Below are 16,567 nucleotides of genomic sequence, written 5' to 3'. Positions count from 1 at the left end.
TTTGGTTAAGATTTAATAAAAATTGTAATAATATATCTTTTGGTTTCGAAAAGGTACGCCATACAATTTTATCTTAATCTCCTACTCAAAAAAGTGCTTAATATAATATTGCTCAAAAACGAAAAAGATTTGGATAAATTTTTACTTTTAATAAAAATATACATTATTAAAATGACATAAAATAAAACATAATTGTTTTTTTAAAACTTTGTTTAATCAAAAAAAATTACAAAAATTATTAATATTTTATTCTTTTTTTGTCACTTTAAAAATGCTTATTTAAAAGTTAAATATATTTTGATTTATTTTATTTATTTATTTTTACTATTTATGTCTTTATAATATGTAAAAAATCAAATTAAATCCATTTATATTATATAAAAAATTAAAAAATAAAAACTGATGTTTCTTTTTAATACCTAAAATGTATTATTACAGAAAATAAAAATTTATATTTCTATTGTCCTATTAAAATCTTTATAAATTTATTAAAAAAGAAAGATAATACAAATTTTTATTAGAAATAATTTACTGATTGTTTTTCAAAAGAAAAAAAATAATAAAAAGGATACTATAAATTTATAATAGCATTTTTATAAGTTTTTTTTAAACAATTTACTTATTATTATTATTATAAATTATTTAAAAATTTAAATAATTTTTTGAAAAGTAATACATTTTTTAAAATATATATATATTAAATGTTATTACTCTAATAAAAAATCAAAATTATAAATATACTTTAAAAATGACATACTAATGTTGTAAAGGTAAATATATATTTTGAAGGAAAAAAATTGCCAAATAAATTTATTTTTAAAAGCTTGAGTAAAGTTTTTATTTTAATTTATACAGTAATAGGGTTGGAAAAGTTAATTAGTAAACATCACAAAGATAGATTAACAATAGAAGTGTAAAAAAATTAAGTGCTCACACAAAATTATAAAAATAAAGCAAAATTTACAAACTTTTTAATGTTATACAATGTATTTTCTTTTTAAATTTGAAATATCTATATATAATATATGTAGTATGACAAGAGATTAAAATTATCTCATTAAATTTGATAAATTTAAATGAAAATTTTATAGTAATTTTATTTAAATGTAAAATACATTAATAAATATATATCATTAATGATTTTTTATAAAATTTTAATAATAGATTTGTTAAATAATAAAATTCAACTATAAAGTAATTTGCGTATTAAATAAATTAAAATTAAAAATTAACTATTATACTACCCCATTAACAAATTACTTGGGAATATTGAAGAATATTAATATTGTATCATGGTATATAATAAAAATAAGTTAAAAACATTTCTTTATTCTAATAATTTTATTGCAAAAGAATATGCTACTTTTTTGTTGTAAAATTACTTTAATTTTAAATAAGAAACACTGGTAAATAAATTTAATCATTTCATAAAATTATTACTAAAAAACAACTGCTCATTATCATAATTAAATTAACGTCCTGCAGTCGGTGCTGCTGTTGTAGTTGTTGTTGCCAAATTTGATACTTGAGCTTGTAAACTACTTAATTGTTGGCCTAATGTCGCTAATTGTACAGTTATAACATTTATAGAAGCAATAAGCGCCCTTCTATTTCTTCTTGCTCTTCTTTGTCTTCTACTACGACGTTGTCTTTTTTGTATAATATGATTATCTTCTTCATCATTTAAAGCTACTGGTACCGGAACATTCTCTATATTTAAAGAATCAATTAAATTTTTGTCACTAATTTCAAGTGATTTGAAACAAAATAATAGAATTAGAAGTATAAATAGTGTAAATGATGACAAGTAGTTCATATTTAAAAGCTTTAAATGAACAATTCATAATTTTATAAAAAATTATTTTTTTAAATACTTATGAAATTATTTACTTTAATCAAAAATCATTCTGTTATATTTGAGGTAAAAATATAATCATTTGTTTTGCCTTAAAAATATTTATGTTAAAATCATTTTTTAAACGTAAAATATTAGATAAAAAAGAATGTTATTATAATAGAACATTATTAACATTTTTTTTTGTCTATTTTCATCTATAAAAGTATTTATTTAATGTTAGAATTTTATCTAACTAAACACTAAGTAAATCATTGTAATAATATTTTAAATATTTTATTATATTTTTTTAATCCTTTTTTTATATTAAAAACAAATTACTCAGTATTTTCAAATTTATTTTGCAATTTTATATTAATACATTAATATTTGTGTATTTTTTAACTTTTATAAGTATAAATAAGATTTGATATTTTTTAATTTTATTCTAAGATTTTTGTACAATTTTATAATCATTAAAATATTAATCATTTATTTATTCAATAAAAATTTTGTTTAATTAATATAATTTAATAAAAAAAAAATAACAATTTTTATTATTTTTTTCAAACGAAATATTCAAACACTTATACCTAATTTTTGAATTAATAAAAAATGTTTACTAACAAGTCTTTTTAACATATAATAATTAAAAATTTTCTACTATTTTTTTGTAATTATTTTCGAATATTAATATTCTCTTATCTGCTTTAATGCATAAGTAGAACTATACTTTACAAAATTGATAACCATTAGTTTTAATTCATTTTAAATACATAAAATAAAAAAACGTTTCATACAATTGTTGCTTTTTTAAAGTTTGATTATGCTAAAGTTGTAAGTTTTTTAATATATCACTTTATTTATTTATTATTATAGAAGAATTCAATATACTATTATTATTTTTATTATATATTTTTCTTTATTTTTTATTGTGTAGATTAACAAAAACTCTATTTTTTCTTTTGTCTTGATAGTTCAATAAGATTCATTCTTTTTAATTTTACTTATATTAAATTATACATTAAAAAATAATTTTTTTGTATACATTTATATGAAAACAGACATTGTATGTTTAATCTATTAAATTTAAATAAAAATAAAATAAACATAATATAATTAATAAAAAAAGAAAGCATAATTTATTTAGAAATTAATTAAATTTAAATGAAATTACAAAAATTATCATTATTATTTTTTTTTGTTACATAAAAATGTTCATTTAACAATTAAGTATATTTTGATTATATCCTATATCTTGATTAAATGTATTAATTTAGGTTTATTTTTATGAACTTACAATAAAACAAAAAAAAATTATTTTTACTAAATAAAGAATTTTTAATTATAACTATTGTTTTTTTTTATATTTAAAATTTATTAAAACACAAAAAAATGATATTTTAATTGTTTTAAAGAATTTTTTATTTAATTTTTTATAATAAAGTTTTATAAATCATATTTGTATAAATAACAAATAACTAATTTTAATTACAAAGAATAAAATAAAATTATAAAAGCATTTTTATAAGTTTTTTTTAAATACATTATTTAAATTTTTAAAAACTATTAACTTATTATTAATTTCAAATTATTTCGTAAGAAGATAAAGAGTTTTCAAGAACAATACTTTTTGTATATATACTATTATTTAATTTTATATTAAATTAAAAATCAATAATGAAAATACATTAAAAATGACTGATTGATGTTGCAAAAGTTAACAAATATATTTTTAAGCAAAAATAAATTATAAATAATGTTAAACTTTTAGAAATTTGAGTAAAGTTTTGTTTAATTTATAAGGTAAAAAGATTAAATAAAATTATTAACAGACTTCTTTAAAGTAGATAAACAACAATATTGAGAGAAATATCAAGTTGTCACACAAAATTTATAAAAATAATGATAAAAATTAACTAAAGTATCCTTTCTAAATTTTGCAAAATCTATATTAACATATATTATATGTAGTATAACAAAAGATTAAAATTATCTCATTAAATTTATATTTTGTTTTTGTAAAAAAAAATAAAATCCAATGAAAGTTAGGTAAAAACATTTTTTTTTAATTTAAGAATTTTATTGCAAAATATAATGCTACTTTTTTATCGTAAAATTACTTTAATTTTTAATTATAATCACTGGTAAAAAAATTTTATCACTACCCAAGATCGCTACTAAAAAACAGCACATTAATTTCATATTTATATTAACATCTTATGGTGGTTATCATGGTGGTGGTGTTGCTGGTGTTGGTTGTGTTGCTGGTGTTGTTGTTGCTATATTTGATACTTGAACTTGAAGACTACTGATTTGTTGGCCTAATACACTTATTTGAGCAATTATAGCAGATAAAGAAGCAAGAAGTTGCCTTCTTTGTCTTCCTGCTCTTCTTTGTCTTCTACTCCGACGTTGTCTTTTTTCTATAATATGATTATCTTCTTCATCATTTAAAACTACTGGTACTGGAACATTCTCTATATTAAAAGAATCAATTAAATTTTTGTCACTAATTTCAAGTGATTTGAAACAAAATAATAGAATTAATATTATAAATGATGACAAGTAATTCATATTAAAAAACTTTAAATGAACACATAATAATTTTATAAAAAAATATTTTTTTAAATATTCATGAATTTATTTACTTCAATCAAAAATCATTTTTTGTATTTGAAATGAAAATATGATAATTTTTTGCCATCAAAATATTAGTTTTTAAAATTTAAAATTAATATTTAAAAAAATGATATTTATAAAATGTGTTATAATTAATAAAAACATTACGTAAAAAATATTTTTTAATAAATAAAAATTTTAAAATTAATTACTGTTTTATTAAAAAGTGTAATTTTTTTAAACTTTTTTTTTTGCCAAAAAAAATTTTACTGAGTTTCCAAAAACTCATTTTATTTTAATTAATATGAAAATATATTCAGTATGACTTATTAAAGTCTTAATAAAAAAAATAGAAAATATCAAATATGGAAGCTTATAGAAAATATTAAAAAATACTTTTATTTCGTATCAAACACTTTTTACCAAGTGTTATAATCTAATTTTAAATATCTTATTTATTTTTTTTATTATTTTACTACTTATTAATTTGTAATAATGTTTTGGCATAATAAAAACTATTAAAATAAAAATTTTTAATTATTATCTTGTTCTTACTAAGATTTAAGTTTATATATTATTTGTATATTGTAAATGTCTTTTTACAAAAAATTATATAATAACTAAAAGATATTTTCTAGTTTATGTATTAATGATAATAGTTCTAATTTTGACACTAGCTATTTTATTTGAAAAAGAAATTAAAAGTGCATTAATTATCTTTTTAACATTTATGACTAAGTTAAACTAAAAAAGACAAAACTGATAAAATTTTTTAACTTATGCTTCAAAATATCTCAACAACAAAAATTGTTATAGATACGGTATAAGATTCAAAACGTAGAGAATAAAAGTTTGCTCAAAACATTTTTTAAAAAAGTTTTGAATTATTTAATATTATTTACCTAGCTTTTAAAATATTATATTAAACTTTAAAATCAATTTTTACAAAAAACTAACATTAGAAATGTTTTTCGTATTCTATTTTACCCTTATTTTAAATTTTGCTTAAAAATATCTTTAAATTACAATGTTGCAACAAATAAAAATTATGTAAATTTTTCTGCAATATCTATATGATGACAATTTTTTTTTAAAAATTATTTAAATTTATGAAATCGGCGCTTTCTTTACATTATATTCTTAGTTAATATATTTTTGGATAATTACATACTTGTTAATTATGTTTTACAATCATACTTATACTAATTATCTCATTTTCTAATTAACTGTATCGGATTTTTTATAATAAAAGTAAAATTGGTAATCACTTTTGTTATAATTTTGTCGTTTTTTTCAAAAAACTATAAAAAATATGTTTGCTAATTTTTCATAATTACTTTTTTTTAATTATTTTTTTTAATTTTGCTTTTTTTAGTTTTTTTTGTGTATTTGCTAGTATTTATAGAAATTATTCTTAATATAGGTACTTTTATTAAGCAAAAGAAACACAAGCAAAACATTCTATCAAATATTTCAAGAAAATTTATAACATTGTTATCAATGAAAAGTAATGAACAATATAATTTTAAATATTTTATTTGTTTAAAAAAAAAAAATGTTAATACAATACCTCTCATGAAATTCTTTTATTTATCCGAACAATACCTTTTTAATGCAAAATAAAACTTTTACAAGAAAATATTAATTTATTATTATACTCTTTTAATAATATTATATTACTGTTTTATTTATTAATGTTATAGATACTAAATCATTTTTTAAACTAATTTCAATAAAAACAAATATTTTGTTTTCTTATATGAAAAAGTTATTACTAGAAAAGTAGTAGTTTTATTTTAATAATTATATTTATTCTATTATTTTCAATTTCACCAACATATTTTTAACACATATTTATTTTAATTATAATAATTTCGTATAATCTGGCAGTGATGTTTGATACATCATATCAAGTAAAAAAAAAGTTTTATCACTATCACATTCATTACTATACATTTGTTTATCTCTTTACATCATTTATTATAAATAATTACATTGTCAAAATAAACTTTCATTTTTAAGAATCAATCTTCTCAGAACCTCTAACAAGACTTTTTACGAATTTCTACTAGAATTACATTAATATTTTTTTATATGGAAAAATATACTTTATAATTTTGATATTATTTTGAAAAGTTTATTTTTAATTTGTTTCTTAATCTTTTGTCGACTATATATTTGATATCAATATCAAATAGTTTTACAAAATAAAATGTTCTTTGTATAAATTTTATAATATTTTAATAAATTACATTTTTATTACATTTTAAACAATAATTTTATTCTAAAAAAATTAATTGTTTTTAGAATTTAAAATTTTTGGTATAAAAATAGATTATATATATGATGTGATAATAAGAAATGAAAAAAGATTATTTTTAAAATTTAATATAAAATATTTTTTTAGTTATAATATCATTAAAACAATCACAATTAAAAATTTTTTTTGTAAACAAAATATTAAAATTATTCATTTTTAAAACTTTATCAAAAATTTGCTTTTTTAGATAACTTAAAGTTAGAACTTCGTTGTAAGTCATTCTTATAAATAGTTATTTTAAAAAAAAATATATATTTCTTACTAATTAATTTTTTTGAATTTTTTACTCTCTCTAAGTTATTTAAATACTTAAATTTGTATTTATTTTGTTTTAATATAATTAAAATGTTAAATTTTACACATAGAAAAAAAGTGTTGTTGATCATAGTATACATTTTTGATAAAAATATTTGTACAATGACATTAAATATTTAAAATAGTGGGCAAATAATATTTTTTACTTTTAAAAAATTTAAATGTTAAAAACATTTAAATAAATTGAAAAATTACTTTAATTTTTAAGTAAAAAAAATTTAAGATAATTTTTCTAAAGGAAAATATTACACTTAAAATATTTTTTCAAAATGTTGAGCAAAAAAAATTATGATTAACGTCTCATTTAAATTTTTCTGATTTTTCTACTACTGTTGCATTTATTTTTTTTAGCAGTATTATTTTAGTTTAGAAACTTTGTACAATCAACTAAATTTTAAGAATCAAATTATAATAAATATAAAAAACAACAAAACCGGCAAAATAGGGTATATTAATATTGTTGTAATTTTAATTATATAAAGCAAATATTGACAATTTAATTATAAATATTATATCCATTTAAACTTTTTATCTTGTTTGTTTTTTTAAAAATTGTTTTAAAGCATTTTGATTAAAAAGAATTTTTTTATTTATGAAATTAATGCATGTTAAGTTTAATTTCACTGATAAAATTTGAATAATAAAAGTTTATAAGTTTAATTAAAAAATTATGTTTAGACTCATTTTTTTTTAAAATAATTGTTTATATTATTTTATAAAGTATTTCTTAAAATTAAATTTTTACTTTTTTAATTGCAAAATTGCTAGTTATACTTAACATACTTTTTAACTGTTTTTTAATAATTAAAAAAATATTGCTTGAATAGTTACATCTAATTCTTGTAAACAAATTTTAAATAACATTAAATACATTTTGATCATATTATAAAAATATCATAAGAAATATTAAATCAATTTTTTGTGTTTAGCTACAAAATAATTTTAATTACCGTTTCAAAAAGTATAATAAAATGTTTTTTAATAAAAAGCATTATTTATTTTAATTAACAAAAATATTGTTATCTTAAATGCACTTTTAAAACAAAAATACTTATATTTTTGCCAGCACATATAAAAAGTTTTTTTTTAAAATTTAATTATCATGAAAAATATCAATAATACGTTTACATATCAAATTAATCGTTTTCTATCACTGTTTCATATTTTATTTTATATTTTTCATTCTGTTGATTTACTTTTTTTTGTTTTTTACGTAGAGTAAATAAAAAGTTATATTTATGTAAATATTTTAAACCAACAATTTAATTTTTACTTATATTGATTTTAAAAATAATTATTTTTTAATGATAAAAAAATTTTAAACAATCTTTTAAATTTGTATTTATTAAGTGCATAACATTTTTTGGTCATTGTTAAACAAAAAATTATAAAACAAATTTACTTTAATCTTTTTTTTTAATAATAATAAATTTATGATTAATCATTTTTTTAAGGTAATTTAAAGTTTTATTAAATAGTTGACTATTTGAATTTTATCGTACAATAAGAAAAGTTAAATTGATAATTTTTTTGATAGTGAAACTTTTTTGTTAATCGAAAACAACTGACTTTATTATGTTTTGATAGTCTAAACCAATTTGCAAAGTGTTCTAAAACATAGAAATTTATTAGTAATCTAGATTTTTTTAAGTTATCAAAAAAATACTTTCAATTTCTTACATAAGTATAAAGTTAATCATATCCTAAATGATAATTACACAATTACTTATGTTTTTATTTCTATTTTATTAATTATCGTTAAAAATTTAAATAATGTTCTTCAAAGTTTTTAAAACATTAAACAAGAAATCAATTTTTTTATCTAGAATCATTTAAAATAATAATAATTTCAAGAGATACTTTTAAGCAAAATAGTCACGTATATAAATTAGTTATTACATCAAATGGTATTATAAAAAAAAATTTTTTAATCGAAATAATTTTACTAAAACATTACTAGAAAAAAAAGAAGTTTTTCTTGTAAAAGGAGTATTTTAATCAAAGGAATACCAGATTTGGCCAAGTTCAAGCCGCCATAGCTCAGTCGGTTAGAGCGTGGGTCTAATAAGCCCAAGGTCGCAGGTTCGACCCCTGCTGGCGGCATAGTTTTTACTTTTTCTTGGCAAAATTTTATCAGCATTCTATTAAAATTATTTACAGAATTTTTTAAAGCACTTTTTAGTTTATTAAATAAAATTTTTAAATATTGTGAGAACTGTTTAATCAACAGTAGTTTAAATTGGTTACATTTTTGATTACTCTTTTATATCCAATTTATATAAAATCAAGTTAATAATTTCTTTTTTTTAAGAAATTAAAATATATGCAGCTTTTAAACTTTTTTTAATTGCACACTACAAGGATAGCATGTAAATAAAAACATTTTGTTAATATAACAATATTTCAATCAAACAACTACTAAAAAATGTTAATTTAAATAGTTCATATTATATAATAATGAAATATACATATGCCTAATCAAATAAGTGTTACTAAGAACAATAAAATAAAAGGCTTGTCATTTTATTTTAAAGTTTGATATATTTCCATTCTTAACTACTCTAATATTCTTTAGTATACAAGGTTATCATTTAAAAAAGTTTATTCATTCAATACAGTAGATATTTGTTTGTACATATTATTCCAACAAATAAATATGTAAATTAATATGTGTATCTTACCAACTATATTTTTGCATAATTAAATTGTATTTTCTTAAATTTTTTTTTAGTTATTTAGTAATTATTATTAAAATAATGACTCAATTTTTACCTGACCATCTTTTGGGTCTATTTTTTCCAAGACCTCCATTGACATTTTTACCTCCAATAGCACCACTTTTGGTTGAGAAAGATCCTATTAAATATGATGGAATGGCTCAGTACATATCATTATTTGAGGTAAGTTTTTTTTATATATAAAAGTAATTAAATTTTTTATAGGATCCCAAAGATACTCCGGCAAAAGAAATAGTTCAAACAAGAGAAGAAAAAAAAGCCGAAAAAAGAAAAAAAAAAGAAGAATTATTAGCATTTAAATTGGAACAAGAGATTGCAGCTTATCATACAAAAGATACTTCCAATTTTACTGAAGATCCTTTTAAAACATTATTTGTTTGTAGATTGTCTTATGAGACAACTGAATCTAAACTTCGTCGAGAGTTTAGTAAATGGGGTACAATTGTTAATATTAAAATTGTCTGCACAAAAGATGACAAACCTCGAGGTTATGCTTTTATTGAGTATTCCAGAAAAAGTGAAATGTCGCGTAAGTTGGTAAAAAATATTAAATGTTTCCTTTATATTTTTTTCTTTTTTTTTAACAAATATAACAGAAGAAAAAAAAAATTAATAGGTAAGAATTAGGTAAGGTTTATTATTTATTTGTGTTATATGATTAACGGGTAAGATTTTTTTTATCTCTTTAACCATTTTATCATATAGCTGTAGTTTAAAAAAAGTTTGTAAGTTTTTTTTTGGTGTACGTTTTCTTTATTGAAAACGTCCGTAAGTTTATCTTCTTAATTTGACTTTATTATTGTTACTTATATTTTTTTTTTAAATTATATATATATTTTTTAACTTTTTTACCTCTAAAAATGTCCTCGTTAATTTAATATTAAAAAAAAAAATTATGGTATCAAATTTTAAGGTTAGTGATAAAGATAAATTATTGGTGGTAGGTTTGTAAGGCTAAGTTGAATATGAAATTTATATGAATACCTTTAAACAGAATAGTATGACTGTAATAATTATATATCTTATTTGGTTTGTTTTTATTATTTTTAGAAGCATATAAGGAAGCTGATGGAATAAAAATTGATGGTGTAAGAGTTTTAGTAGATTATGAACGAGGAAGAACAAGAAAAGATTGGCTTCCTAGAAGATTAGGTGGTGGAAAAGGTAAGACAAGAATTGCTGTTGAGAAAAAAGAGGATGATTTACTAGAAGATAAGGCATTTACTAAAACTTCTAATTCATATAATGGACGGAGAGATGATAAATATTCTTCAAGACATGATTATAATGATAAAAATTATAGTGGACATCATCGTCCCACTGACGATAGACGTTTTCGTGATGATAGAAGGTAAATTTATAAAAAAAATAATTTTTAAATATAATATAATATTTTAAGAGATTATGATGACAGAAGAAAAAAATATGATAGAAATAATGATTTCAGAAGACCTAACAATAAGTACGATGACAATAACAGAAATTCATCAAGTAGAAATTATAGAGGATCAAGAGATGATTCATCTTCTAATAAGAGAGCTGTTGTTGAAGGTGATAAGAATGGTCCACCTCCAAAAAGGTATGCTTATTCGGGACAAGAAGAGCAATATTAAAATCTCACTTCTAGATTTAGTAATGAGTATGGAAACCCAAAAGATATTCCAACATTAATTGTGTAAATTTTAATTTTATTTTTTTTTTCTTTTCCTTTTTTTTTGTAACATTATTAATTTCAATTATTATTCACAATATAATATATATTGTGATAAAGTGTAAGTGTTATTAAAATATTAACTATAATAAAATCATTTTTCTATTTTTAATGAAAGTGCATAAATATATTTTATCAATATACTAAATGTTATATATAAATAATGTCAAACAGTTGTTTTGTCATATAAAATTGAAACAATAAAATATATTCACATTATTCATGACTTTATTAAATGTTGATCTAAATGGATACATTTTTCCAATAATTGGTAGATTTATAGTTAGCTAGAAATATTATTATAATAATTATATATTTTTAATATTTTATTATTTATTATACCATATTAAAAAGTAATAATAGATTAATAATATTTTCTTTAATATTACTTTATAAATGTTAATATTAAACATATACACTATTAATTAGTATGCTTACAAACATTTTCTGTTAGATAAATGTCTATTTCCTATTTGTTTCATTTAGTATTATACATTTTTAATACATCTTTTTATTTTTCTACGTATTCTAACAATGTTAGTGTATTAAAAATATTATATTTTATATGAATTGATAACATTATTTTTCTAATTCGCTGAATAGTGATTTTCTATGTATATTATTTCAAATACAATTAAAAATTTTACATTTTAAAATCAATTAATTGTATTTATATATATATTTTAGAAAACATCTTGGAGTCATATTATAAATACTAATAAATGAATCACAAAAAATTATCATTAAAAAATTCTATAGAAACATTAGAATATTGTAAAGAAGATGGTAATTTAAATATAAATATATATTTATATTAATTATTTTTTTTTTTTAAGATTCTAAGACTCCGTTTTTTTATAATGAAGAAAATGGTAATGACGTTGTAATGTGTGAAAAACAAAAGTCATCGAAATTAAACATCAGTCAGCCTTACATACATGATTCATCATCTTTTTCATCAGGTAAGGACGAGAAAAGAAAAAATAATAATTATGACTTTTTTTCTCTTATAAAATTCTTCTTCCTTTTATTAATTGAATACTAATAACCTTATTTATTAAACTTACATAATATAAATGCTTCTAATGCTATTTGATTAGCGTATTTTAAAATATTAATGTCTGTAATCGTCAATTTTCAATATATTTTTTTTCTCAAAATTTATTTATATATTATTTTTTATTATTATAAAAAAGAAAACATTAAATATTTACTTGTGGTCAAAATTTTTGCTGTAACGGTTAATTCTTCAATTTGGAAGAAAAATAAATATATACTTTTAATTTATGAATTTATATTTATATGGATAAAAGTACTCTTTGTCATTTTGTTACCAAGTTACCGTTTGTGTAATACTGATTTTTTACTTTTTTCTTAATAATGTTTTATAGTTATAATAATTAAAAAAAAGTTTATATTTGATGAATATATTATTTATAAAATTAATTTAAATTTATTATTATTTTTAATTTTTAAAAAAATTTATTTCTAGACACCAATAGCAGTATATATATTACTTCATCATTGCAATTAAAAGAGTCAACTCAAAATAATAGTTTAAAAGGTAAAAAATAATTTTTTTAAATGATAATTTAATTAAATTAATGTTTAGCTTTGTCATCAGTTGATACAATATTTGAGGGAACAACTTTTGAAATGCAAAGATTACAAAATTTGGAAAAAAGCAAAATTTCATGGGAAAAAGAAGCATGTTTTTTTTCAGATGGTATAAGAATAATTGATTATGTCTTAGCATATGAGGATGAAAAAAATAATGGAGAATCTGATATTGAGAATGAGCAAGCAATTATTATGGATGAAAAAGAAACTGGTAGAGAGTATGGAAGTATTAAAACAACAAAAGCTGTTAAGAGAAGAATCTTTCAAGAAAATTTAGTTGGCTTAGGTTTAGATATTGAGGAAATGCCAAGTCATTTTTATTCCTCAAATAAGATAATTTTTGTCCTTATTCATGCACCATTTCATGTTCTTTGTAAACAAGCAGAAATATTAAAACTTAAAATGCCTATAATTCATTCTGAAGAGGTTAATCAACTTAATTTTTTTGATGGATGGTTAGATACATGGCTAATTAAAAAATTTAGGACAACAATGAAACCAGAATTAGAAAATAGATTTGAAATTAAACCTAAATTTCGTTCACCATTTATTGAAGAAAGAATTGAATGGTAAAATTAATTTATTCTATATTATTATTTTTAAATTATTTTTAGTTTTGAAAATTGTCATGATCCAGATAATTTTTTTCCTCGAGCTGAAAGGAGTCGCCTTGTTTATGATTTATTATTAAGAACTAAATATAATTCTGAAGAATCAGGTAGATGTCAAATTGGTATAGAAAGAATGATAAGTAGAGGAATATATTATGATGCATTTCCTTTACATGAGGTAAGTTTATTTTTAAAAAAAAATTACTTTTTATTATTTATCTATGCAAACCTTTAGCCGTTAAGAATGGATAAGATTAATTTAAGTTTAAAAGAGGTGAGAAAGCACATAAAGTATAAATATATATGTAAATATATTTTTTATTTTTCCTTCTGTTGCTTGTCTTTATTTAATATTTATCTATAATAGTGTTATATATCTATCCTTTGTGTTTTATTTATTAATATTTTTATTTACATTAATAATATTTTATTTTTTTTTATTTTAAGACTCTTGATAAATCAAAAAAACAATTAAATATAAGTGAAACAACTGATCGTGAATTATTATACAAGTATTGGGCATCACTTTATTCTTTTTGGAGATTACAACCATTAGATTTAATTAAAAGATATTTTGGAACAAAAATTGGAATATATTTTGCATGGTTAGGTTATTATACAAAATCATTAATATGGCCATCTATAATGGGTATTATTGTTGTTATGATAGCAGTATCAACATCAATTAATGACATTCCAAGTAATGATGTATGTAGTACTGATGGAATTGGAGAACAAGTTTATTTATGTCCAACATGTGAAAAATATTGTAATTTTCAAAAATTAAGAAATAATTGTGTTTATGCAAAATTAACATATATCTTTGATAATTATTATACTGTTATATTTGCTGTTGTTATGTGTCTTTGGGGTACATTATTTTTAGAAGGATGGAAACGTTTTCATTCAGAAATTGCTTATAAATGGGGTATGCTTGATTTTGAAGTTGAAGATGAAACAATGCGTCCAGATTTTCAAAGTAAAATTAAAACTAAACGTATTAATCCAGTCTCAAAAGAAGAAGAACCATGGTTACCTAGAAAAGAAAAATTATTTAGATGGTTTTGTAGTGGAATGACAGTTTTATTTTTTATTTGTTTAGTTATTGCATTTGCTGTTGGTGTTATTATTTATCGTGTTTCATTTACATTTAGTTTATATGGAAGTGATAATGAATTTTATAGAAATAATGCTATAGTTATAACATCATTATTAGCTGGATTTATTAATGTATGCTTTATTATGATACTTAATCAATGTTATAATTGGTTAGCATTTAGATTAACATGTTGGGAATGTCCAAGAACTCAAACAGATTTTGATAATAGTTATGCATTAAAAGTTTTTCTATTTCAATTTGTTAATTATTATACATCATTATTTTATATAGCATTTTTTAAAGGACGTTTTAATAGTGTTCCAAATGCATTAGATAAAACTGATAATGATGAAACATCAACATTTAGACCTAGTTTAGAACAATGTGATCCAAGTGGATGTATGGTTGAATTAGTCATTCAATTAGGAACTATAATGATTGGTAAACAAATGTTTACAGCAATAATTGAAAGATTATTACCAAAATTTTATATATGGTTTGCTAGTTTAAAAAATAAATCAAATAAAAAGAAAGTTAATGGTATTATACCAAATAAAATTAATCCACAAAAAGATGATAAAGTAATGAATCAATGTGATCTTGATTATAGTTTAAATCAAGTTCATAAACAATATTTATTTGATGAATATCTTGAAATGGTTATACAATTTGGTTTTGTAACACTTTTTGTAACAGCATTTCCATTAGCACCAATGTTTGCTTTATTAAATAATATTATTGAAGTACGAATTGATGCACAAAAATTTATTTGTACATTTAGACGTCCAATGCCAGCTCATGCAAAAAATATTGGAGTTTGGGAAGGTATACTTAGTGGTATTAGTTATACAGCTGTTCTTGTAAATGCTTGTATAATTGCTTTTACAAGTGATTTTATCCCAAAATTATATTATTTATTTTTTAAAAGTAATGGTGATTTACAAGGATATATGGATTATTCATTATCATATTTTGATGCAACATTAGTTAGTAATAATACAATTTATAATGATGTTAATATATGTAGATTTCGAGGATTTTATAGACCAACATGTAAATTTATGGATAAATTTCCAATAATAAAAAATTATAAAAAAGAAGAATGTTCTGATGATTATAGTGTTAATGATGATTGGTGGAAAATGATGGTAATGCGTTGTGCTTTTGTTATATTTTTTGAACATTTAGTTTTTGCTCTTAAAGTTCTTATTGCATATATTATACCAGATATACCAACTAAAATTGTTTATCAAATACAAAGAGAAAGACATTTATCAAGAAAAGCAATGTTAAATCAACATGATTTTAATTTTAATAAGAAAAAGAAAAAATTATATCAAAAACTTGAAAAACTTAAAAATACAGCTAATGCATCAAATATGACAGATGGACAAAAATCTAACAAAAATAATATTAATTATTCAGATAAAAATTATCCTGAAATGTCTAAAGAAGTTGAAAAACTTTTAGCTAGAAATCAACAATTTGGTGTAACACAACCTGAAAATTTATCATATTGTACTAATATTATAATACCTGATTTGCCAGAAACAGAAAATTTACCTGGAGAAATATACAATAGAAGAATAACTAATAATGGTTCTATTTCTTCTTATAGTACTGCTATAGATAATTAATTAGAAAGTTTATTTGTAGTAATTTTTCTTTTTTTTACTATAATAACGGGTATTTGATTA

The 16,567-nt window shown here is 19.3% G+C and overlaps 4 protein-coding genes across 4 annotated transcripts; 2 read left to right on the top strand and 2 right to left on the bottom strand.

The window, feature by feature from the left end:
- Positions 1 to 1,471: 1,471 nt before the first annotated feature.
- Positions 1,472 to 1,816, bottom strand: SRAE_X000221600 (Hypothetical protein; the record flags this gene model as incomplete). Its single annotated transcript, XM_024645240.1, has 1 exon — positions 1,472 to 1,816. One exon carries the CDS (start codon positions 1,814 to 1,816, stop codon positions 1,472 to 1,474), a length of 345 nt encoding a protein of 114 aa, XP_024499686.1.
- Positions 1,817 to 4,066: 2,250 nt separating this feature from the next.
- SRAE_X000221500 (Hypothetical protein) lies at positions 4,067 to 4,411 on the bottom strand (the record flags this gene model as incomplete). Its single annotated transcript, XM_024645229.1, has 1 exon — positions 4,067 to 4,411. One exon carries the CDS (start codon positions 4,409 to 4,411, stop codon positions 4,067 to 4,069), a length of 345 nt encoding a protein of 114 aa, XP_024499685.1.
- A 5,436-nt stretch (positions 4,412 to 9,847) lies between these two features.
- Positions 9,848 to 11,508, top strand: SRAE_X000221400 (U1 small nuclear ribonucleoprotein 70 kDa; the record flags this gene model as incomplete). The annotated part of the gene is made up of 5 exons (XM_024645218.1): positions 9,848 to 9,991; positions 10,034 to 10,358; positions 10,880 to 11,180; positions 11,229 to 11,408; positions 11,457 to 11,508. The coding sequence occupies 5 exons, from the start codon at positions 9,848 to 9,850 to the stop codon at positions 11,506 to 11,508; spliced, it is 1,002 nt and encodes a 333-aa protein (XP_024499684.1).
- A 754-nt stretch (positions 11,509 to 12,262) lies between these two features.
- SRAE_X000221300 (Anoctamin-1) lies at positions 12,263 to 16,507 on the top strand (the record flags this gene model as incomplete). Its single annotated transcript, XM_024645207.1, has 7 exons — positions 12,263 to 12,326; positions 12,377 to 12,502; positions 13,033 to 13,104; positions 13,153 to 13,729; positions 13,775 to 13,949; positions 14,007 to 14,045; positions 14,219 to 16,507. The coding sequence occupies 7 exons, from the start codon at positions 12,263 to 12,265 to the stop codon at positions 16,505 to 16,507; spliced, it is 3,342 nt and encodes a 1,113-aa protein (XP_024499683.1).
- Positions 16,508 to 16,567: the final 60 nt, after the last annotated feature.

This window comes from Strongyloides ratti, scaffold srae_chrx_scaffold0000005 (assembly GCF_001040885.1).
Source record: "Strongyloides ratti genome assembly S_ratti_ED321, scaffold srae_chrx_scaffold0000005".
Classification (NCBI taxonomy): domain Eukaryota; kingdom Metazoa; phylum Nematoda; class Chromadorea; order Rhabditida; family Strongyloididae; genus Strongyloides; species Strongyloides ratti.
This window is presented reverse-complemented; position numbering and strand designations above follow the sequence as displayed.